Source organism: Pezoporus occidentalis, unplaced genomic scaffold, assembly GCF_034315485.1.
Source record: "Pezoporus occidentalis ecotype Australia unplaced genomic scaffold, CSIRO_AGI_Poc_V1 ctg37, whole genome shotgun sequence".
In the NCBI taxonomy this organism is placed as follows: Eukaryota; Metazoa; Chordata; class Aves; order Psittaciformes; family Psittacidae; genus Pezoporus; species Pezoporus occidentalis.
In genome coordinates, this window is record NW_026915691.1 from 4,729,915 (window position 1) to 4,747,425 (window position 17,511).

The 17,511-nt window shown below is 45.9% G+C and overlaps 2 protein-coding genes and 1 long non-coding RNA gene across 4 annotated transcripts in view; 2 read left to right on the top strand and 1 right to left on the bottom strand.

Moving 5' to 3' along the window:
• LOC134170233 (protein HIRA) overlaps window positions 1-12,633 on the bottom strand; it is a 37,111-nt gene extending 24,478 nt beyond the window's left edge. Inside the window, exons 1-6 of one of the 2 annotated variants that reach the window (XM_062631462.1) lie at window positions 12,300-12,633; window positions 4,384-4,446; window positions 3,544-3,654; window positions 2,689-2,779; window positions 2,102-2,196; window positions 1,153-1,248 (exon numbers count right to left, since the gene is read on the bottom strand). In XM_062631462.1, coding sequence (XP_062487446.1) covers window positions 1,153-1,248; window positions 2,102-2,196; window positions 2,689-2,779; window positions 3,544-3,654; window positions 4,384-4,446; window positions 12,300-12,336 — 493 coding nt within the window. In that variant the 5' untranslated portion in view covers window positions 12,337-12,633. The remainder of the gene's footprint in view (window positions 1-1,152; window positions 1,249-2,101; window positions 2,197-2,688; window positions 2,780-3,543; window positions 3,655-4,383; window positions 4,447-12,299) is intronic. The other variant, XM_062631461.1, reaches the window with a different exon arrangement.
• Window positions 2,775-5,127, top strand: LOC134170251 (uncharacterized). The gene is made up of 3 exons (XR_009967174.1): window positions 2,775-3,152; window positions 3,271-3,350; window positions 3,611-5,127. It is a non-coding gene; the product is annotated as an uncharacterized LOC134170251 (long non-coding RNA).
• On the top strand, window positions 12,449-15,618 carry MRPL40 (mitochondrial ribosomal protein L40). Its single transcript, XM_062631630.1, has 4 exons — window positions 12,449-13,001; window positions 13,308-13,458; window positions 14,458-14,613; window positions 14,955-15,618. Exons 1-4 carry the CDS (start codon window positions 12,449-12,451, stop codon window positions 15,262-15,264), a joined length of 1,170 nt encoding a protein of 389 aa, XP_062487614.1. The 3' UTR covers window positions 15,265-15,618.
• Window positions 15,619-17,511: the final 1,893 nt, after the last annotated feature.

Sequence of the window (17,511 nt, forward strand, 5' to 3'; positions counted from 1 at the left end):
ACTGCTGAGGAGATCTACAAGATCCTTTGGAAACTTCCTTTAATGTACAAACAACAACATAAGGACTGCAAAGTTCTTTATAAGAAACAGATCAGAGCAGAAACACCAGCAGAACCCCAGGTGTTCAGAATAGCACTTGCAAGCTATGGAAAGCAGCAGTTTAACTGGAACTTCAGTTAAACATTCATTCTCTCCCCCGCACCCAAAGATTATCACAACAAATTCAGCTTTGCGCAGCAAATGTGATCTAAGCCAAAGTTGTAGCTGAACAGACATACAAGCCTGGCAGACCTGGTAACCTGCTTTCAGTCAATCTCTTCCTTATCAGACTACAAGAGATGAGGCTGCGAGTACTGCACAAGCTACACAGCTAGCATGAATGTCTAAAAACCCTGGTATCTGGATTGGAAGCAACACTAAAACATAACACAGTGACCAGGCACCACAGAATGGGAGTTTCAGCCTGCATCAGGTTACGTGGTGAGAAGCAGCCAGATAAAAGCACATGCTCCCTAACTGCCACAGACCCTCACAGGTCAGCTGAAGCTGTCCAGTGTGCCGACTGCTTATCCCTGAGAAACAGACTTTGGGACTGTGTGACCTGCTAGCACTGCAGCAATGGAAGAAGGAAAATGGACATCAAATGTAAGCCTTGGGAGCTCCTGCTACTGTGAGGCTCCGCTAGTCCTTCCCTTCACCCTTTAAAGTCCCACTGCTTATTAAGCAGCAGCAGTTAAAATGCGGTTAATAAAATAACACCACCCCAAAGGTGAATGAATGTAAAGTCTTGTGAGTACAAAGGCAACAGGGAAAAAAAAACCAACCATATATGCATATATAGATGTATTATCAAGCTCAAGTTCTATCTATTTGGGATTTTTTTGGGGAAAAGGTAAAAGAGAAAATACACGTGACAACGTTCACGTAAAATCAGCAACCTGAATGTAGCTGCTGTCTACAGCAGAGTGGCATCCACTGCTCATTGCCATCAAACTTGGAAGGAGGACTGGGTCACCAGGTTGCAAGAACGTCATCTCAAAAGACAGCCCATTCCCACCTGCTGATTTTCACAGTCAGTGAAAAGCACCCATGGGGCAAAGAGTTTAGCACAAATCTGTACATATTGCACATCTGAAACGTAAAAATTCTCACCTGGGAATTTGACAGCGTTCCAGATGACAACAGTGTTATCCACACTACAGGATGCCAGCCAGGCATCATGCGGAGACCACGCTACATCCATGACATCTGTTTACAAAAAGTTTTCATTTAAGACATTGATGGTAACCAGAGAATCCCCAAAATCTCTTAAAAGAACTGGTGTGGCAACTTCTTTTCAATCACTGAGAACTTAGGATTCCACTCGTGTGGAAGGTAAGAAAGAACACAGCAGCACTCGCTGGGAGGGAGCTCTTTTTTACAGCGCCCAATGGGGAGCAACAACAACAAAATCCAGGGCAGAGAATGCAAGGTTTAGTGATGACAGGAAGTACTAATGCCTGTATAAAGTACTTTGTCTTGTTCTGAACAGAAAAGCAACAGCAGCTGTTGCAGTGCACTCACTTTATTCCAACACACGTGGAGTGATGAAAGTGATTTTAATCTTTATTTTAATCGCAGCTCACATCAGCAGGTGCAAAACACATTTGAAATCTGGTTTATTCATCTTTTGCAGTGCTCTTCAGTTTTACTTTTTCTTAAATAAATACTACTATTCTTTGGGTTACAAAAGTTTGTGTTTTGCTAACCAGGAAGTTACTCACTGCAAGTGTGAACATTTATTGAAATAAAAATGCAGTTTAGCTTCCGTTATTCAGATTTATTTTTAAGCTACCAAACAGCAAAATGTAAGTTCCTTAGCTGGTAATTTTTCTACTACAGTAGTTGCTGGAAGTTTTCTGCTACTTTGCCTGAAGTGACTTGTATGAAAATCAGCATTTGATTAAAAATGCCATTTTCTTTTAGATTTTCATTGATGCTTTTAGAAGTAGTGTCTGAGTTGCCACCAAATACGTACTTTTTGAGGAAAAACTGAAAAGGTTCTTTTTTTTTCCCTCCCAAATACATGCAAATTATGTTCATTCAACACCTTTTAACTTACCCCCTGAATGGCTTCTGAGAATCGATACACACCTCCACTGCTCAACATTAGTAAGTTTGCTACTAGAACCAAACACAGTGCTAGGTCCAATGTACCTAATTAAAAAAGAGAAAGTTAACAACAGAACAACCTCAAGTTCTTCAAACTTTCTTGCTAAAGAAAATCAGATGCACAGTACACTTCTTTTTTACATTTATTCCTGCAATGAAAACTGAAGGGAAAAAACTCTTTTTTTTAACAGAAAGGAATTCCAGTTATTAAAAATCAGCTTCAATAAACCGTACAATTTCTACAAATAGTAAAAAAAAATTAGCATTTAAGATAACTCTTCAAATCTCATCAGGAAGCTTTCTTCAAGTACAGAAGAAAATGCCTCAGCTCCTTGGCAGAAGAGAGACTGCCCAGGTAGACACACTCCAGCCCAAGAGACAGGACATCAAATCTCCCATACCAGGTTTTAGCCCCTTGTGCACCAGGAGAAGCAGTGAGCTTACGAAAGACCAGCACAGGGAAGAAACATTAAGAGATGCAACAGAGTAACCTACTTAAAATACAACATAAAATCAGGAAGGAAGAAATATGCTTACGCAGCTCGTTTCCACACCATAATCAACTTGTCATCTCCCCCTGAAGCCAAGTAAACTCCATTGTTTGACCATCGCACACAGTTCACACATGCTGAAATGTAGGAAAAAAAGTTTGTAAGATGAAATATGAGAATAAGTGGCTCAGGACTGGGGCAGAGTTTGAAATAACCAAAACTTGACAGGAAACGGTTAGGATTTAAGTGTGCTTTTTCCACTTGTAGTAGTTACGCTGCCTGCTTTAGATAAATGAATTAGTACTTATCTTTCAGCAGCAGTTGAGGAACTTATTTTAAAAGCCTACTCCTTATTTAAAAAAGCTTCACCAGAAGTAGCTCAAAAGAAGAAAGATTAATATTCATCTAACGAAGAAAACTGCTTGTGGTAACTGAGATAGGATTAAGAGGGCACAAAAGAGACGATGTATCTTGAAGATGATGCATCTTGAAGAAGGGACAGCTCTTCAGGTAACCATACTTCTTTCAAATGTAATGTGCAATGGATCCAGAATAATTTAGAACTACAACAAGACACTTCATATGAGATTTCTTTTATACTTATTTCTTCTCTTGCCCTTTCCTTCAGAGCTTCCCAGTTCCTCAGAATGTGCATTACAACTACTTGATGGCCACAGCTGGAAAAAGCTCACAGGGAGATTTCCAAAGGTAACTGTATTTCTCTGTGCAGTTTCCTACATTTCCCCAACATTTTCTGCTGCGCATCTAAACCAGTATACAAGCAAAGTATGAGACGACTCTGCTGTATGGTATTGATTCTTCACCACTGAACAGGGCATGACTGTTGTAAAACATGAAATGCTTAAAAAAGGTAAAACAAAAAAAGAATAATCTTTGTTACCTAAGTGATTGTCCATCTGACAAAGCATCTTGGGGATATTTTCATTCTTTTCATCTTCCTCTTTCAGGACAGGAGCCATATTCCAGATTACAACTTTCCCAGAATCCTGACCTGTAAGAGAACAAAAAGCCCACCCACCCCTTTTAAATACATACAAAAAGGTTTCTCAACCTAAACATCTGTTCTGAAACGGAGATAAAATTGAGGCATTACCAGAAGCATCTGAATACAGATGCCATTCAGATATAGTTACACCAAGCCAGAAGTGGTTTATTTTTCTTGAAGCTCTTAAAAGTTATACAGCCTTGTTCAAAACTCATACTGTGCACAACTGATAGCAACTGTAGGGATGAACTACTTATAATAAGATTGTATTTTAAAAAAGATAGATTCAAATCTGACATTGCAATTATTGTAGCCAACATAAAATTATTCACTATTGTGATCCACATAATATTTTTGCACCTATTTCTTAAGCTATTCCATTTATATAATTGGATTTTTTTGTCCCAGTAGTTCTAGTGTTTAGCAGGTCAAAAAGCCCCACTTCACATTCAGTTCCTCTTCAAAGAAGAAATTTGGCCAGTATAGCCACAAGTAATTACTGCAGCTTCTGTCTATCTCAACGATGTCCACAAGGATGAGCACATCAGAAAACACAACCCTGCCTTCTGCAGTAACAGCAGCACTTGCCAACACATTTTAATGACTTACACAATGATCTGTTTCTCAGAGATAAGTGATGTGTTTTTAAAAGGGTCAAACCCATTCAAGTGTTGTGAAGGCACAAGATTATTATTATAGCCCAAAATTCAAACTTCTGTCAGTATGCAAACACACCTTGTCCTCCTGTTGCAAACTTGGTCCCATCTGGATGAATGTCCACTGAAAATATTGGCTTTCCTGGAATTAGAGAACAAGCAGCAAACATGAATTGTTTTACAGCCAAGAGAATGCAGTAATGCCAAAAGAACCGTAACTCTTCTAGATGGCAAATAACTTCCTTCTTCTAAACACTACAGTTGTTAAGATTTACAGCTGACTATGAGTCGAAAGCAAGCTAATTACAGAAATGCCAGCCTATTAAAAGTTTATGGGAGTTATCAAGCCATAACAAACCAGTGATAACCAAGGACACTTAATCCAGCAGGATATGCCAAATGCCTCAAAGCTAAGTAACACCACAAAGCAAATGCCAACGAGGCAAAACTGATTTGAGTAAGGAATTCCTTCCAGGTTTCTACAGTTCGTTAGCTGATGACCTGAAGCAAGTTTTGTTCTGGTTTCTGGTTTTGTGTTTTTCAGTCCTCCCCAGTCTCAAAACTGCATCTCTTGGGCACACAATTACCTCAGATTCTGTTGCTATGAAACTCTTCTACCCAAATACTAGCTTCTATTTTTATAGCTTCCACACAGACAGAGGAAGACTAACCAACTCTAGTACTAACTCTTAAATCCTTCGGTTCTCCACATGTTACATCTTTAGAAGAAAACTAGTAATCTTCCAAAAATGTAAACTCTACAGCAAATAACTAATATAGCTGGGGAACAGCTCTGGAAACCAGACAACCCTCTCTAACCTATTCTGCTCCAACCACTGGATCACACGCTCTCCCTACAGGTTCGGTGTTCTTTTAACCTTTGCAGAAGGAGAAGGAAGAGGGGAGAAGTAAGCTTATTGCCCTTTCAGTGATGCTCAAAGAGCTACCACTAAGGATTACTTGAAGGAACACACGTGATTTCCACATTCAGATAATTTTTTGGCAGCAGTCCCAACCCTTTCAAAGTGGAATGCTTCTGCAAGCAAGATCACACATGTGCCAGTATAAAATAAGGCAGTTTATCTCAGGGCCAAAAGAACTGGTACCCGTATACCAGGGTTACTCAATAAATTTCCCTCTATCTCAACTCTTCATTGCGTCTTCACAATATGTTAAGACATAAAAAGATAAAACTTGGAGAATTTATCCAGTGATAGGTTTTAGCATCCAAATTCATTGATACTAAACTGCTAACAAAACCCCCATCCAAATATCCAGTATTTCTTACTTTTTGTGGGGTATGCATTTTGCTTCATGGCAACTTTGATTTTCTTTACGGTGACTTGCTCTAAGGTTTATTTTACTTGGATTTATACTAAAAGTGACATGTGATTCCCCTTAAAATTTCTACAGGCAGCCAAGCAAAGATCTTAAGCACAGTAAGATGGCACTCAACTTACATTCCTTCCAAGTCCTTTAGGCCACATAAAACACAACCTGAGACATAGCTGTGGCTTTTCTTCAGCTCGTTGTGCCAGTTCTATCTTTTGTACTGTATTAACTTGAATGCAACTGAAGACAGGGCTAAGCTGAATATTTAGAGAAGCACAGGCAAGAAACAAACATCTATCTTGCCCTTCCCAGTTGCTTTATAAACTCTCATAGCCTCTCCAGTTTCTGCCTTATCTTAAGAGCACAGAAGCTAGAGGAGCAGTAGCATCAGCTGTCTTTCTCCTTCCAGGCAGAGTGTTTGCACAGATCCACAAACAGGGTTGGTGAAATTTAGCAAGTTTATTTATGGAGCCAGCGGTAACTTAGCTACAAATTCACCATAAATGCTTAAAATCAGCCGCAACACAGCAGGGAAAATGTCCACCGAGCCCAGCACTCTGTGCACAGAAACCAGCACTGGGTATCTCCCTAAGCATGACAAGGACACAATGTTTCTTCCTAGGATAACTGCCCATCTCCAAAAGATTTCCGACTCCCACTTCTTGTATCAGAGGCCCTCAACAGGCTTTTCCACTATAAATTCAATCATTCACCCCTTTGCTGCTGCTCACAGCTCTACAAACGTTCATCATGTCTCCAGCTTCGCTCTCCCACTCTTGGCCCAAAGACTCCCACTCGGCCATGCCTTGTACAAAAGCTGTCTCTCGCTTTTGATCATTCTGGTCACTCCACTGTAAGCCTCCTTCAACTCTCCTGTATTTTATGAGACAGAGGGGAACTGTCTTTGAAGACAGTGCTCAAACACAATCATCCAGGTATTTCTGTAGCACGAGAAAGTTTTTAGTTATTTTCCTAGCACAGATTTGTTTTTTTTTGTCTAACAAACACTGAGCAGGTATTTTCTTAAATTATTATAACCCTAAAATCTCAGACCTCAGAGGAAGTTGTCAGGTCATGGGACATTATTTTATAGACGGTTTAAAAAGGGTATGGACTTTGCGCTTGGGAAAACTGGTAGTAATAAATGAAGCCCTCAACAACAAATCAAGTTTCCTGCATGGCTCAACTAGGAAGGGGATCCATGAACAATGACCTACCAGGAAACTTGGGCTTTTCACAGAATTTGCCAATAAGCTTAACATTCAATTACTTGTGAACATGAGGCCTGTCAAATTCATCTCCTGTAAGAGCCAAGTAAATATGGTTTCCATCTGAGGGATACTCCCTAATAAACTGGACTGGTTTCATACATCACAGTCTCACCAGCAGAATCCAGATGCATCCAGTGGTTAACCTTTAAAGACCTGCTTTTTCTCCCTAGAAACATTACTTTAGTAAATCAAGTTCCAGACTTCTAGGAGTTTGTACAGATAAGAGTCTTCCAGTTTTCATATACAGGAAATCTGTCAAAGTACACCCAGCCTCAACCTGTCACACCCTCTTTGTAATAAACATCTGCATTAATCCAAATGCAAACAACTGCAAAATGCCATGTTTTATTTATTCATGGAGGAACCCATGAACTTAAACTGACAATAGGAAACCAAAGAGGGAAGCAACTACTTAATGATCTTGCTCAAGACCACAAGGCATCAGGATTTGATTCCTGGCTCTGGCTGCAGTGACCTTTTGGTGAAGCCAAGTGTAGCAGCAGCCCTGTCTGGATGCCTGCAGGAAGCAGTAACTAGTGGATGTCAGAACCTGAGCTTCTATCTCTTCAGCTAAAATGACCACTTGCATCCATTTTTCAGGCAGCAGTAGTTACTGTGTGTTTCAGCACCGGGGACCTTAGAGACTCACGGTGATGTAATCCAGGCTAGAGAGCATCTGATTTGGACCCTTTGGCCAACGCTCAGAAAGGAGTTGTAGCTTCTCTATTTACTAGAAAGCAGCATTATCAACATCACAGAGAATTCAGTTCCTATCTAGCACAAACACTACACGAAGTTTCAAGTCAGTTCTGTCACATACTCATATTCACAAGCACGCAAATAGGTGAAACACCCGGAGTTCACAGCACAGGTTCAAAGTTTCAACATCAGCTACAAGAGGCATTTGAAGGCCAAAGCACCAGCTTGGAAAGGGGAATCTTCCCAGTGTCCTGCTCCAGAGCTGCAAGTGCTTCTCTTGGCTATTGAGAAACAGGGGGCTTGTTATGATTCAATTAGATTAGTAAAAAGGATCACTAGTAAAGCAACTGCTTGGGATCAGCTATCAACGCTTTCACAACCTAGAAGGAACGTATGTTTTCAATAAGTTTGCTCTCCACACTTTTCTGTCTACCCCTTACAACACAGAACAAGTTCCGTAATTATGAGATTGCTTGCCCAAGTAAACCAAGACTTAATACTTGTTTGCAGTTTTCTCCATCCAGGGATGTCAAATGATTACAAGAAGAGAACAGATTAAGTGATCACAGGACAGAAATTTAGCAAGACAAGGTCATTCCCAGGGTGCTCTTTCCTCCAGGGTACCATTATGAAGGCAATACCATTTACAGTAGAGGATAACTGTCACAGGTTAAAGCTGCAAGACTTGTTCCATACTCCTTGTGGTTCACAAACTGATCACAGACACTGTGTTCTTCCTTACTTCCATCATTTTCTCAAAGCAATGGAGGACGAGCTGTCCTTTGATAGCAACTGCCTCCCTCCTCGGTCCTCCTCGGACTTTGTTGTTAGATCCTGCTGAAACAAGCCAAAAGGCACAAGGTCCCTGTTTCAAAGAGGCTGAATGCTTTCCAATGCCCCAAACTGAAGATGTGTTCAATTTTCTAACAGTAATCATGTATCAAACCAAAATGTGATACTTAAGCAGGAACATTAAAACGGCATTTTGTCCTCTTGTAATAATAGCTAAAGAAACAAAAGAAAGTTTAAACTATGGAAGCTCCCAGCATCACATTGCATGAGGAAGCAAACCGGGTTCATTTAAAACAGAACACCTTATGATAGACCAGATGTCCTGTTGGATTATTTGTTTAAAGAAGCCAAATATGTATTATGTACTTAAAGAACTATCAATAATGAAAGAAGCCTGGAAGGAGAAGTTCCAAGTGAGGTAATTCAAACCCAAGAAGGTCCCATCTTTAAGAAAAGATACCAGCTGAAGAAAAAAAAAGGCTATTTTCAATATTGCATCTTTTTTTGCTTGTTATTTACCTTTAGGCAATAGTCAACAGAATATAAAGACAATTTCATGTTCATCCCTACCACAGGATGAATGACTTCCTATTCATTTTACTTCCAGCCTATCTGATATATAACATCCAACATGAGTCACAAATCAATTCAAATATTTACATTCCACCATTACAGCTTGGAGAGATAATAAACTCTGTGCTCATATTTAAACAAAAGCAGGCTCTGATTTCTACAAGTTGTTATACATGAACAGCACCTTGGGATTTGCCTGGGTTTCTGGGAATGTCAAGAGACCTCCTTTCCTGCAGGGCTCAGCATGTGCTTGTATTTGCCAGCTTTAATGACCTGGGCTTGCAAAACCCTGTGTGCCAAATACATACATACGACTGTTGGATACGTGATGCATCTTTAGAGAGGTGCTGAATGGAAAACTGGGAAGGAAAAGCAACGGCACCATCTGTATCTTAGTCATCTATTCCTGCCCCCACTATTAGATTGCATGTTTCAATGCTCTTCCTTGCTCTATGAAACGTGGAAGAGAAGGACACAGACATATGAGAGTTTCATGCAAAACCTAATAAACCCATATTAAGAGTGTGAAAAGCTTATGGAAAATGCATCTGAAGAAGAAACATTTCCAGTAAGTACTCAGATAAAGTGACATTAAGAACTCCAAGGCAAAAACCGGTAGGGCCAAAACGTGCTAAAGTGCTTTTACTGCAAATAGCATCTTGGGTGAGCAGCACATGGTTTGCAGGTGTACTGGATTTCCCAGCTATGACACTAACTTCCAGTATCTCATGGAGCTGTATGCCTGTAAGCATCATTAAACCCATTCTAGCCCATTCACTAAGGTAAAAACCCCAAAACTGAATGGGGAGAAGGGAAAGACAGCACCTTGACCTGGTGTGTGGGAGAAACTGTGAGGACTCTTGCTCACAAACCAACAGCAGCAAAGCAGCCTCTTGTGCCCGTGCAGAAAATAAAAGGAGTTTAAAAACTCCTTTTACACAGAACCACAGCGAGTCTCCAGGACACAGAGTGAATATAAATGATGTTTACCCTGTTTCTGGAGAGGTTTCGCAGCAAGCAGGTAGACCCATTAAGAGCAATGGAGACTCCTTGCCTGCAGCGATGCCCACAGGATCTGGAACCCAGGCACGTTAAAAGAGGCTGACTGAACTCCCCAGTTTTTATCCTGCACGCCCTGCCCCAGGGACAAGCACACATGAACGTTCTGCAGTCCTTGTAGGTTTGCAGACCTTAGAGCATTTTACAAATGAAGCTAGTGATGAACGTCTGTTTTGCAGGTGGTGAAACTGTGACAAAGTGACTTGCCCAAACTCATCCCAGCAGGACAGCAGCAGACATGGGAATAAAATCTGGGACCATCAAGGCCCTGGCTCACTCATTATCCACTAGGCAGAGTATCAAGGGCTTCGTAAATGGAGCTCCGCTGTGGGCTGCTTGGCTGAAGGCTGTCTTCTGCAGCGGTGAGATGCATTTTAAGTTGCTACTGATTTCAAACACGCACCCTCACCACACGGTGCACCCGCTAAAGAAATACAGAAAGAAGTTACAGATCTAATCCTTGTGACCTGCAAAGGTTCAGGTCAAAAGCATGCTCCCACTGGAGCTCCAGAGAGGCACAGGATCGTCTGCCCACAGGCAGGTGGAGGTTAACATGGAAATGTGACATTTGTTTAGATCAACCAAGCAGAAGGGTAGAAAACACCTGACATAAAGTACTTCCACCTTTTCCCAAGGTGACTAAAACCTTGTGTCAAAAGGCTGGGTCCATCTCCTGACTGTACAGTCCCTGTGGAGTAGTTCAAGTAGCGATGCATGTGAAATGCATCCCAAGGCTTAAATTACTGCTCTTAAAACCTGAAGCATGATTAAACAGGGGAAGTTTAGGTTGGATATAAGAAGGAAGTTCTTTCCTGTTAGGGTGGTGAGGCACTGGAACAGGTTGCCCAGGGAGGTTGTGAATGCTCCATCCCTGGCAGTGTTCAAGACCAGGTTGGACGAGGCCTTGGGTGATATGATTTAGCATAAGGTGTCCCTGCCCATGGCAGGGGGGATGGAACTAGATGATCTTAAGGTCCTTTCCAACCCTAACGATTCTATGATTCTATGATTACAAAGACATCAACACATGCAGAAAGGCAGCTGCAAAGCTGTATCTGCGGTTTTTAACTCAAAGCACACACTTGAATAAGGCGGTCTCTGGTCTGGTTTTATTGTAGAGGAGTTCAGCTGTTGACATTTATACCAGGGTGTAAGATTTGCAGTTCAAATAAAGCTGTACCCATGGATCCATGGACAAAACTTGCATCAACACAAGGCAGTTTTTCATGTTAGATTTATTCTCATGGCTTTGCCAGGAGCAGGACGATATTACACTGGAAAATTACCATAAGCACTGTAAATACAAAACACCGATGCTGTGCTGTGCTCACCACACCAGGAAAGCTCAGAGCTTTCTGTCTGCAGCGACACTTCATTCTGAGCGCCTCAGCTCACAACGCTGTTCAGAACCGCCCGAGTGGCGGGCAGGATACTACACAAATTCAGGGAGCTGTTTCACAAGCAGCATCAGCAGAATCTTTTCCGTCCATGGCGAACAACGCTGCAGCCTATTGCGGGGGGGGCTCTAACACTGAACTTGACTCAGTAACGCGGGACCACCGTGGCCATTGCAGCGCGCTGGCACGGGACATCCGTCCATCCACCATCCCACGGGGCACCTCGGTCGCTGCCCGACAGCCTCCGCTCTCTCACAGACCACGTTTGACCCAAACCACCCCTCTGTGCTCCCCCGCGGACGGAGCTGCCCAATGCTGCCGGCAGGTCCCAGCAGCGGCCGGGGCTGGCTGCGCCCCGCTCCGCCCCAGAGCGGACCTGTCCCCGCGGCCACCGCCAGCGCCGCTCCAACGGCCGCCGGCGCGGCACCCTCAGCCATCTTCCGGAGGACGGGCTCGGCCGAGCTCCGCACCCCGCGCATCCCACTCCTCTGCATCCCGGGGCGGTCTCGCACCTCTCCCGCTGTCCCCGCGCAACCCGGACGCCCGGGACCGAGGACTTGTTGCTCCCCGCTCCCGGCCGCCCCGCGGCACCTGCCCGCACCGCCCGCCGAAGCGGCGGGGCCCCGAGCACGCCGCGGCCGCCCGCAGCCTGCGGGGTGGCAGCTCCTGAACGGCCCCGCTGCCCCGGCCCGGCCACCGCTCGCCCGCGTTCCAACTCGCCCCCCACGTGTGCCGCGCCGCGCCCCTCCTCACCCACCGCCCCGGGTCGCCGACACCCCCCCCTCCGCGGCCCCGCTGCCCGGTACCCCGCCGCACCTGCCCGCCGGCCCCGCGGCACCTGCTGCCCGGCGGTGCGCCCGGCCCGCACTCACCATTGTGGTTGACCCAGGTCGGCTTCAGGAGCTTCATTGTTCCCCGCCCGGGGCCCCCGCCGGCCTCCGCCCTCGGGACCCCAGGGCGGCTCCACCCGGGCTGCCTCCGCGGCCGAGCGAGCGGCGGAGCTCAGCGGCCGCCGGCCACCATGGGCCCCCGCCGCGCGCCGCTCTGCGCGCCCCCTCGGCCGGCCGGAGCCGCCTCAGCGCTGCTCCATGCCCCGGCGCCGCTCGTGCCGCAGCCGCCGCCGCCCGGCCGCATCCCCTGCTCCGCTCCCGGCGGCTCCCGGCAACGCCGGAACTCGGCGCCTGGCAACCGCCAAACCGGCCCGGCGGGAAACAGCCGCCCCCGAGCACCGGCGTTCCCCCGCCTCGGCCGGCGGGGGGCGAGATCCCGCGAGGCACCGCCGCCCCGCCTCCAGGGCGGGCGCGAGAGGCCGGATGGGCGGGCGCCCCCTGCCGGGCGGAGAGCGGCCATGGCGGCGGCGGCTCAGGTAGGGCTGGGGCGGTCACGGAGGCCCGGCGGAGCGGCCCTTGCGCGGGTCATGCGCTGCCCCTCCATGGCCCGCACTGTGCGGGGCGGCCTCGCTCTCCCGGGGCTCCTCGTGCCCACGGGCCTGGTTCCGGGCACCGGGGCCGCTTCTTGTTCTGGTGCAGTCTGCCGAGGCGTGAGGAACGGCATCGGGCCTCCTGATGGGAACGGTGGGGGGGCTCTGCCTCCAGAATCGCACCTCAGAAGCCGATACCAGGGCTTAAGAACAGGATTGCTCTGATCGTTAAAGCTGTACCTGCTTCACCCCCCGGTGCCCTGCGGGTTCACCCCACTGACAGCCCACATTCTGGGTGTAGTTTACCCACTGAAGAGTGTCCGGGCACACACTGTATACTGTCATGAATTAAGTAGCCAAGATGATTCAAATCCCAGTGTTGTGATTCATATATATATAAAATACAACTGTATACAACTAATATTATTAACTATATATATTTATTATAACTAATGAATAGCTCTTGTGCAGAATCAATGGCATCAGTCAGCTTCTCTTCATGCTTTATGTCCTATTTCCTTCCTCAGTTCCTGGCTGCCCCAGGCAGTTGCATCCCGAGGGAGTCACTGGCAGAGTTCGGTGCTGGCATTCAGGGCGTCTCTCCCCATGAGGTGAGCAGCTTCCATGGAGTTATATGGAGGTGATTTCATCCATAGGGAAATGCAGATTTCTTAAAGTCCAAATTAACTTTTAACTGTAGGTGTCTGCTTTTCAGTCACCGTATGTGACACTTGTTGAGGACTGTCGGCCTCCTGAGAATTTAATGGTAACCTGTGCAACTACCACTTGATGCATGTGTGTATTTGCTTCCTCAGCCACGGAACATGGTTTGAGACACTCAGATTTATGCTGTGCTCCTCTGAGCACCAATGCAAATGAAAGCCTTGAACAGAAAACGCTGAACTATGAAGTGTTACACTGGACCGCCTGCATTTATGTAAGGCTACATTTTGGTATCTGTTTTATTTTGATGCAACTAGACTTAAAATACTCATGCTGCTGTTTGGTACCATCAGAGAGGCTTTTTCACACCACAGCAGCTGTTTGTTCAGTCTGCAAGGCAGGAGTGATACCCCACCACAGGCCCACTGTGAGGGTTTAGTCTGTGTTTGGGGAATGTGCTGCATGTTACCTTGGGAATACTGGATCTGCATGAGGAAGTACAACAGCAGAGTAACATCTGCAGCCTGAATTTGGTTCCAAGTGTGGAAATTTTAGAAGGATGTGTGAAACCACTCACCCTCCTCTTTAATGCGGGACGACAGGAATACTTGCAGATAAACCTGTTACCCACTCTGCTGCACCTGAACAACAATTCAGTTCAATTTTTGTGGCACTTCCTCACGTCATTCTGATGTTAAGCACAAAGTTGAAGGTTGCTTTTCTCAGGTAGGCACAGTGCTCCCTGCAGCAAATCTCACAGGACATGCTCCTATCACCTGGAAAACTGCATTACTTGAATAAAGCTCATGGCAGGAACCTCATTGGAGAGCAAATTAAGCAATAGGAAGGAACAGTACTTAGAAAAGCAAAGTGGAGGTGAAGGCTGCTGGTTTGTAATTCAATGACAAAATACCTGCTTTCTTTGACACCCATTTTTTCCCTTGCAGAGCGCAACCAAAGAAGAAGAAGAAGGTAGATGTGAAGAGAGAGCAAGCACAGAAGGATCGTATGAAAAAGAGGATTAAAAAGTTGGAAAAAACTGCCCCCGAATTGATTCCAATTGAGGATTTTATAACACCAGTGAAGTACTCGGATAGCAACAGGTCAGTCTTTCACTGTGTGCTTGCATGCATGGTAGAAACACTTATTCTGTCTCTGCAAAACAGGAACATAGCGCCAGCCTTGGGACAAAACCTTGTCCGCTTCCACCAAGACAAAAACATGGAAAATAAGTTTTATCTGCTTCCACTGCTAGAAGTATTGGAAATAAAACAATAACATGAATTTCCTGTTTGACCAACTAGAAAACCTCAGGGACAGACGCTGTATGAAGGGAACGTACTCTCCGGGTTTGGTGGGGTTTTTTGGTGGTTTGTTGTTTGCCCTGATTTGCTCTTTGGGGTGCAGGCTATTTTTATGACAGTGTTGTTTTACTTTGCATCAGGGTGCGAAGTCTTCCTGACCTGTCACCTGAGGAGACTGAAAGAAGAGTTTTACTTCTGAAAAAGTGGTGTTTGTTTAAGCAGAAACAAGATAACGCAGAAAAGAAAGCAATTCGGAGCATGGTAGAAGCTCAGCAAGAGGCACTAAAGGAACTGCGCCTTGAGTCGGAGGAGTTGTATCAAGCAGCAATCAGGCGAGATGAGGGGCTTTTCCCCTTTGAGAGAGATGGACCCAGTTACACCCCACCGCTCCCTGGCTACGATCCTCCTGAAGGAAAATGCATTGATATCACCAAAGTGTATACGCAGTGATGGAGGAGTTTGTAGCTCATCTGGCATGAGCTACTCAGCTGATGCAGGAGGAAAGAATGGAGCAAGGATGAACTACTCCTGTAGGTTAAAATACCGTAGGTGTGAGACTGCAAAAAATACGTATTAATGAAGTACCTGTTTGGTTGGGTTTTTTTAAACAGCGATCTCAGTAGTAAGATGCCCAAAGAGCTACACTGCCTTATACTTGTGTCATGCTGCAACAAGACAAACGGTATTTCACAGTGCTTTATCTTTCTGGGCTTCTCTCATCCCTCCATGCAGCATTTCTTTGTTCTGCATAAACCATTACTTGGAAGATTCCCATGCTACACGTAAAGAATGTCACAGTCATCATATTAGGATCTGTACTAGAAGGGAGTTAACAGCTGATTGTTTACTGCCTTTCTTTTCAGACCTCGGTGAAATACTTTTGCATTTAAGAGGGAAAGCACAGTGACAAAGTCAAAAGTGAGGTGGTTTTGTTTTCTCTTTAATATTGCCATATAACAATTAAGTTTCTAAGGGCTTGCCCTAAACCAAAACAGATTTCTCTCCATCCATTTAAACCTTCATTTTTGTAGTAAGCTTGAGTACTGCAGTCAACACACACCCATTAGAGAGCAATTCCACAAAGGGGCAGGGTCGCAGTTTCACCCCACTGGTTAAGAAACTCAACCCATAACGGTCACAAACCCAGGAAGGATCCTTCAGATGCCAGTGGCTGTGTTTGTCCTGAACTGGCAGGGAGGAGCCCCTGCTTGGTTTTATTTGCCCACCTGGCACCTTGTTCCACAAGTGCACAACACTGGCTGTGAGGGGAAGAGGTGCTGGCCTAGCAAGAGGAGCTAGATCATGTATGCAGTGACATAGGAGTTGCCTGCCAAGGTGCCGAGATGAAAACCTAGAGCATGAGACAGCAGTAAGAGACCAAAATGAAATCTAACACCTCAGTTCCCCCTTAGAGGGTGTTTAAGTGAACTGTGGTTTTGAATGAGCACTGAACTATTGCCAGGGCAGAGCTAGTTACATCATTTCAACATGACATGGAAGAAAATGAAAATACCCAGCATAGTTGTGCATTGTGTATTGCATTACTGACCAAACACAGCAAAGCAGTCTTGCTAATTTGGTTTGTCTTGGTCAAGTGGCAGATACCAGTCAGGGGGTGGGTTCTTCCTGAGTGTCCACACTGGAGCATACTTCTGGTTTTCCATGACTCGAGCTCTTTCACTCTTGCACAAAGCTTCCTGAAGTACAAGACAAAAACATTACTGCTACAGTGGTGGATGTTCCAGTATCACACAGCTCATTTCTTGCTGTGACTGAGATAAAACAAGGACCTGAAATTTATCATACTTAAACAGAAGTGCCAAATACTATCTAAGCAGGCCAGGATACAAACTTTTAACTACATCACATTTACCTTTTTGCCTCCGACTCCTCCATCACGAATAAAACCGCCAGTTATGTGCTACCATCCCTGCCAGTTCGATGGAGCTGAAAGGCTGAGCTATGCTGCAGCCTGTCTGGAGGGCTCCTGTCCCCAGTGTTCATGGGGCTGTAGCCAGGAGCGTTTCTGCATGCCCCAGGAATACTTTTTGCCCGTAACAAGGCAACTTCCGTTATTAGGGAGGGAACGCTGGAGTAACCGAAATCAAGAACTTTTACAGAACTCTGACACCGCTCCCGCGGGATCGGCCCGCCCTGCCGCCCCCAGCCCCCGCCGCCCCGCTGCCGGCCCGCCCTGCCGCCCCCAGCCCCCGCCGCCCCGCTCACCCTCCAGGTCCCGCCGTCCGCCATACTGCCCCTACCCGGCCACCAATCCCCGCCGCGCTTTGCACGGAGATCCTCGAATCCGGCCAATGGCGACGGGCGACAAAACCCGGCAACCCCTTCTCCCCGCCCCAAGGGCCTGCGAGCCAATGGCTGGCCGCTGGGCAGGGCTCCCGGCACGCCACATGACCCCCGCTCCCCGCTCGCTGTCCCGGGAATCAGCACACGGGACGCACGGTGGTCACCGGACAACCTTTACTCGCCCCCCCTCCGGGCGGAGCGCACGGCCTGCACCCGGCTCAGGAGCGACACGCAGCCGCCGAAAGGCTGCCCGGGGCATGCCGGCATTACCCAGCACCAGGCAGCAAAGCTGGGTCTCGCCGCTCGCTACATGTGCTGCAAGACTGCTACAGTACGTTATTTATCTGAGCTATCAAAAAGGCATGTTATTAATTATAAATATAAAAAGCAGTT